Here is a 7,491-nt window from a genome sequence, read left to right on the forward strand (position 1 = left end):
TCGAGGTGAAATGCCTAACCCCAACCAATCAAGCTGCTTCGTAGGGCGGGTCTTGGCGTGGCCATAGTGGGATTCGTAATTTTGCCACCGGTACTGCTGACTCTAGGCTCGTTCGAGATGAGCCAGATCTGCGCAGAATCGATCACCGGCGATCGCCGCCCAATGCATGCCGGTTAGTTATTCTCTCCGCCCCCCCCTGCGCACGTTTTTTTTTTTTTTTTTTTGGGGCGCCTTAACCGACGTTACTTTTCACCAACTGCAAGAGCCAGGCGGACGCAGGCGGACCCAGTGCATGCTGGGAAACGCCGGCCTCTCACTAAATCAAAAGAGCTGATTGGCTCTTATGTTACTAGGGTTTTGAGAACAAACACCACTCGTTGTAAAATATTCTTTTTTCTGTGTAATTCAAAAATAATTAAACATTATTTTGTAGGCTATAAGTCTCATGTTGTGCATTGAGAGGTTTCATCTTGTGTAGTTGATCATGATAAAGATAATTCAGCACTGATCAAAATGAGCCATTACAAAATGCATTGCAATGCAGAAATAAAGAAGGAACTAAATACAATTGCCAGAAAACATACACACACACACACACACACACACACATATATATATATATATATACATACATACACACACATATACATCTATACATACACACATATACACATATACATACACACATATACACACGCACTATATATACATATATATATATATATATATATATATATATATATATATTGTGTGTGTATATATACATGTACGCACAGGTTAGAATATTGGATTATCATGACCACTGTAAAAAAGTAATTTGATTAAAACTAACCAGAATAATCAATTAACTCATACAAAGTTTCTTTCTCTATCGGTTATGTTTTTGAGAATAACATTAAAACACAAACCACATCTTATGGGTGTATTAAGATCATTAATACTGTGAAATTTGTCTAACCATTATTTTGTGGCTGCATATCACATAACTGCATAAAACAAATTACACACAGAGTCAAAGTTCAGTTGCAATAAATATATTGGTTTATTTGACAATTGCAGTAACAACATCATTAGTAAAACGGTCAAAACACTATGTAATTACTACTCAGATAGGCACAACCTGTTGGCAATCATAATGGGGTTCCCACACAATAGAGCAAGTGTGTGGAGATTACTTGTTAGACAATTAGGTAGGTTTAAAAGCCACCTGCAGAACCTGGTTTTGGTCTCAAACAATGGAGGAAAAAGTCTGCATCACCGTGAGGGATAGCAAAGGTGCTGTGATGCTCAGAGTGAGCAGAGAAACTGCTGAAAGACTGACAACTGGTGAGTAAAAAGGAAAAGTCAGTTACCTTAATACCATTATACATGTGGGTGGCAATTATTTTTAAATGATTGAGATGTTTTTTTTTTCCAGACAGCAGATATGCCAGTGCCATACTGGAGCAAGTTAGAGCTGCAGAAAACAATAAAGGTACATTCTCTTTTTACTATGCCAAACATGAATATTAAAATGCATGTGGACCATTCTTTTTAATGTTCTGGCTCTCTTTCTCTGCAGTAAACCCGCAAATAGCAAGTGTTGTGACCCAAACTCCTGTCTTCCCCACTCCTCAACCTTTAGTCACCCAGGGCCCTACTTCTACTCCTACTCCTACTCCCCAGCCTATAGTTCCCCACACTCCGGTCTGTACACAGCCAGCAACAGTCACCACTCTTCAATCTCTATTCACCCAGGGCCCTACTTCTACTCCTACTCCCCAGCCTATAGTTACCCCCCCCCCCAGGTACAGTGAATTAATTTATAATCTAAGGATTAGAATATGATGTTAATGTCTTTTAACAACACTGCAATGTTTTTACAGAATTTACACACAGAACAACATTGCTACTACTGGAGCTGACCAGACAATTCCACAACATCTACAACAACAATAAAACAGCCTTTTACAAAAAACTGGAACATGCCTTCACAGAAAGAAGATACATATTCACATTGGACAAAATAAGAAAGAAACTTGGTAACATGCTTACCACTTATAAGAGGGCTAAGGACAGATCACGAGCAACAGGAGAGGGAAAAATCAGCTGGGAATATTACCTGGTAAGTGCCTGCTCTGTATGTACACCTCAAATGTTATAGGGGGGACTTGCTGAAAGTCTTCCATAATTCTTTCTCAGTATTTTTCCACCCTACAGGGCTTCATCAGCACACACTGGAAGGGGGGGAAATTATCACAGCAACAAATGTTAAAATACCCATTTGTGCCGGTCTTGATTTTAACTGAAATTCTGTGTCCTTTTTTACAGCAAATGGATGAAATATTTGGTGGCTCTGGGGTGGGAAGTGCACCATTATTTCTACACCACTCTTCCCCAGTCACAATCCATCACCACTCCTCCCCAGTCAAACTCCCTCAGAAGTTTCATTCATTCATCCATCCGACACAGAAGATCACCAGCCTGGTCCCTCAACTTCCATCCCCACTACAAAACGTACCGCACAGAAAAAGAGCACCACATCATTCCACGATACATACCGGTCCCATGCTGAGAGAAGGACCGCTGCGTTGGAGTCACTGGTGAGGCCAGAAGTTACACGCTGGAGACGCCTGAAAGAAAAAAGGAGGTCACATGAAATGAAGATGGTGACCTGCATGGGTCAAATCTTGACCCAACTTAAAGAAATCGGAAAGCAGCAACAAGAAATTATTGGGTTGCTGAAAGAAAATCACTGAAAATAAATATGTGAAATGATATTATGTGGCTGTCTTATTGATACATAAAGAAACTTAAACACCAGGAAATGAGCAGTGGTTAGATGGTTCACATTTCCAGTGGTAAAATACTCCCACGATCCCCTGCTGATTTAACCTGGGTTCTTACCACCCAGTTACCATGAGCTGCCACTCGGAGGCACAGCAGAAGTCTTGATAATGTAGAGGCACTTCAAATCAAAATGCCTTAAGGTTAAAACTGTAAGGTAACAGTCTCAAAAGTTAAAGTAATTACATTTGTTATAATGACCTTTGCTGAAAACCTCCTTAGAGCCTTATAAAACACGATTACTACTTTGAACTTGGCATTTGACCCAAGGTGCCTTACATCACCCTGTGGCATACTGCACACCAGCTCACAAAAACGTGTAAATGAAAGAGAAGGAAAAAAGGGGGTATGACTGTAAACTAAAGTGTATCTTATCCTTAAAGGTGGGCACAAATCACGTCTCTGTAATGAGAGGCATCATGATTGTTGGGCTGTGGTGGGTGTGGATCTTCAATGTCCTGTTGAAGAAGACCCTGCTCATCTTCATCAACCCGGTCACCAGAATCCAAACAAATATTGTGTAGAATGCAACATGTTGTGACTGCTGCACTGATGTTTGCCACTTCCTTCATGTGCAGACACTTGAGCCTCCTGAACTTTGACTTTAGGATGCCAAATGCATGCTCAATGGCCACACGAGCTGCATTGAGCTTTCTGTTAAAGCGCCTTTGCCTAACAGTAAGGTGCCCGTTATCCCTGTAAGGCTTCATCAAATGTAGCGACAAAGGGTAGGCTGAATCAGCAATGATGTGCCTTCCCTCTGGTACCAGAGCCAGAGGATTCAGTTCCAGTTGCCGTGCTACATCAGTGTATCGAAATGCTCTTGCATCATGCCAAATTCCAGGGTGTCCTACATTTACATGACAATAGCGGCGCTCGCTGTCACAGAATCCGGTGAGAATGATGGAGTAAAACTGTTTCCTGTTATAATAGGCTATTGGGTTGTTGCAAAATGGTTTAACAATGGGAATGTGACATCCATCAAGAGCACAGACTGTATTTGGAAAGCCGGCTGTTTGAAAATGTAATTGCGATGTGTGAAGTGCTTCCCTGTGGGCCATGAAATATGATGTGACAGATGTGTGTTGACCAGAGAACAGAAGTGATGGAGATGGGTTGACATGGTGGATTTTGAAATGTTAAATCGGTCTGCAACACCCCTATATGACTCCTGGTTGGCTAGAGTCCACAGGCAGGCAAGAACAGCGTGGGTTACAGGCAACTTGGTATGCTGTCTGTTTGTGTAAAATGGTCCCAACGTCGTCATAACATCCTATAGCAAAGAAGAAAAAATGATCAAATTGAAGTAGGCTACAAATATCAGTGATAATAGCCTACTAAAATGCTTCAGATAATCTACCTCTACTTACCTCTACTTGTCCTCTTGACAGTCTGAAATGACTTTTAAAGTCATTCACGTTGTACAAAGGTACGACTTCCTCAACAAAATGTGGTATTTTTGGAACCAACCTAGGAGATAATGAAGCTGATTTTATACAGAATTATTAAGAACTGTTGAATATAAAAGGTTAAAACCATGCTTATGTTTTGAAAACAATTAACTTTTGCTTTTATGTAGCCTGTAGCTAGATCTAATCAAATAACAATACTGATTAGCACCTGGCTCACACCTTCTCTAGCTTCTAAAGAATCATCAGGTCATATCTGTCATTTAGCATAGGCTACTGGAGAAAGCTCCTTGGCCCCACACACGGAGACCTATTGTTTCTGCCTTTTGGGCAAAGTAAATACAGATCTCTGTAAACTTGAATAGAATCAGCACTACCATGATAAACAACCTTTGTCTGTGAACTGGAGTAAACCTGAATTCAGAGGCGTGTCCTTAACCTGAGAGACTTTTCATTCAAGGAAAACTCCCACAATTACACAGGAATATAATTCGGAAACAGAGGTGATTTCAGGGCTGCAACTGTGACCCCGCAAGGGGAAGCATGTCTTGTAGTCCACTGCTGGCAGTGTTTCATGTTTTTATGTTTGATTGTTTTCATCATGTCGTTTTCATCGTGTTGTTCATTAAACCTTTTGCTTAATCTTTCAATTCGACCCCAGCCTCTCCTTTCTCCTCAGAAATCAAAGGAACACGTCTTTTGGAATTTCCTAACAGAACTCATTGTGCTTTCTGGAGCGGTTATTGAATTAATATTGTTGCTGACAAATGATAATCATCTATTTAATACTTTATATGAAATAATAATCGAACCCCGTCTTAAACAGCGTAACAATTACAATTATTGTATATTATATATATAACCTAATATATCCCTTATTATTCCATCGTTTTTAAGCGTTTTAATTTGCCAAGAATGTAGGAAAATTTCTAAACTCATCATTTAGGAGCATCATAAAAACTGATAAGTGCTTTTACTGAACGCGATCAGAAAAATTAAACCACTAACGTTAAGTTAAATGAACTGTGGCCATGTGTGCACTGTTCTTTGAAATATTTAGCGTTGAATCACCTTCTCTGTTGAAGTCGATCTTCGTGGATAAGAAGGGGCATGTCTTCATATTCAATTTCCTCAGCCATCAAAAACGCATATGCGATTTCCTCAAACATGTCTGCAAACTACAGCTAGCCTACAGATCACCAAACAGGATGTAAGCATGTTTGTGACTTCCTTTTACATGCTTTGAAGGCTGACAGAAAACGTGTCCGACTTGACAGCGCCTTTTTGTCCCCGCCCCCTGCTGCTGCCACCTGCTCTCGTCTACTTTACAGGCGAGGCGCAGTTCATCTTGAACGAGCCTTCTATCTGGGTTCTCAACACTACAAATCTGGCGGAGCCTTCGTGTTCTCGCGATCTCGTAGCGTCCCGCGGCCCGCAGCCCTTAGTTACTGTTGCTAAGGCAGCTGATTGGAGCGATACGTCTTCGCGGCCGCCATCTTGGTACGGAGTAGCCCGCCTCCTAATGCATGTGTGTCTATGGAGGCAGGAGGTTTATCTATTATTAAAATCATCATTTCTCAATCAATACTGAACCAATTTTGAAGCGGTTTTCTTTGTTACAAACACCAGACATGTATCTATGATCCAGGATGCTTGGTTACATTTAAACTGCAGGTCTCCAAACCAAAATACCTTATCTTGTGTAGCTGGTTACAGTACGCAGCTTTAAGCCTGAACATCATTTAAACAGGTGGGTTATATAAACATTCATCCTCAGTACAGTTGTCATAAGATAAGATAATATAGACTTTATTCATCCCACACTGGGGGTTACAGCAGCTCAAAAGAAAAACAATGTACACACATCAGAATAACACAAATACACACTAAGCAGACATAGGAGAAATTATAAGGGACCGTTGGGTATTTATGGAATGGACCACCGGAGGAAAATAGGGGAGGGTCATGTCTTTTTATTCTTTGCTGAGGGGAGGGTCATTCAACATTTTTTAGTCTTGGAGGGGGGGGTTACCCAACTTTTGTATTCATAGAAACATCAAAATTTCAAAGTGGCTTATTTGGTGCATATTTTTCCATGTAGCTCTTAGTCTCGGCCCTCCTTCTCTACCAGATGGGTCTGACCAATGAGTTTGGCTCTGGGGCACAGGGAGCACTGCCCCCCTGGTGGCTGAAACAGGTAATTGCATTGTTAAAAAGATTTGTTGAATAATAAAACGTCTGGCATGATCAGATATTTTATAAATATCTTAGCTGAATAACACAAAACAACTAAATGGTGGTAGGTAATACTTCTGATTTCATATACTGCTTTAGTAAAAAAAATATTTCCGGGCTGACGATGGGAGCAGCAGGACGCAAAAAAACGAAAATGACTATTGCTAGTCTGGACATCTTACTGTGCCAAGGTTGCAATAAAGGTTTCCTAAATGCCACATTTGATGTCAACTTACTAATTTATTGCAGGTTTTGTGTAGATTTGAAATTAGGTTTATTCCACTTTGTTTAAACGGCGAAGTGGAGGAAGTCTAGTGACATCAGTCTAATACACTGATACCATCAACACAAAGTTTGGGAGCTCAATACTAATAATTTAGTGTGAAGTTCCTGTAATGTGATGTTTCCAGTCTACGGTTCAGAATCAACCACACGGAGCTCTGAAGCAGACCTGTGGGTCTCTTAGTGTCCACTCTCGCTGTAAACATCTGATCAGCTTCAGGTTTATAAAGTGTTTGAGCTCCGTGTATTTCTGCCGTATTTTCGGTTTTCCACCTCCGATGTAGAGCAGCGTTCAGCAACTTCCCTAGACCTGGTCTCATTCAGAGACCAGAGACCCAAACGGGGCTCTGAGTCTGTCAGGAGGTCTGAGATCTACCGTATCAGCAGAGATATCACGTAATGCACAGCATATGGTGTAGGTAGATTCTTTTCTGAAATATAGTGGCTTTATTCTAAAACTTCTAAACTTTAGTTTTATAAAAATATGACAACTCCTCCAAATCTCAGAGAACACAGATGGGATGAGTTATATTTTGAATGTGCACAAAGTTTTGGACATGAGCAGAAAATCAAACATCTGAAACATTACAGTCCAGGGGTTTATTAATATATTAAAATGAATTAATGTATCATTGAGGTGAATAATTGTCATATGCACATTTAAGGAGGTTACTTCCTCAACAAAAGATGGAAAACAGGAGGGAGGAGTAAATGATGCCTCTAGGCTACATGTGTGCTG

The 7,491-nt window shown here is 40.5% G+C and overlaps 2 protein-coding genes across 3 annotated transcripts in view; one reads left to right on the plus strand and one right to left on the minus strand.

Annotated features, from left to right (window-relative positions):
• Nucleotides 1–7,491, minus strand: part of LOC120566816 (exosome complex component RRP40-like) — a 279,666-nt gene that overhangs the window by 169,159 nt on the left and 103,016 nt on the right. The window lies entirely within an intron of this gene.
• On the plus strand, nucleotides 1,236–1,904 carry LOC120566579 (endoglucanase A). The gene is made up of 4 exons (XM_039813095.1): nucleotides 1,236–1,326; nucleotides 1,418–1,474; nucleotides 1,562–1,707; nucleotides 1,866–1,904. The coding sequence occupies exons 1-4, from the start codon at nucleotides 1,236–1,238 to the stop codon at nucleotides 1,902–1,904; spliced, it is 333 nt and encodes a 110-aa protein (XP_039669029.1).

The sequence above is a fragment of the Perca fluviatilis genome, chromosome 10 (assembly GCF_010015445.1).
Source record: "Perca fluviatilis chromosome 10, GENO_Pfluv_1.0, whole genome shotgun sequence".
Classification (NCBI taxonomy): Eukaryota; Metazoa; Chordata; class Actinopteri; order Perciformes; family Percidae; genus Perca; species Perca fluviatilis.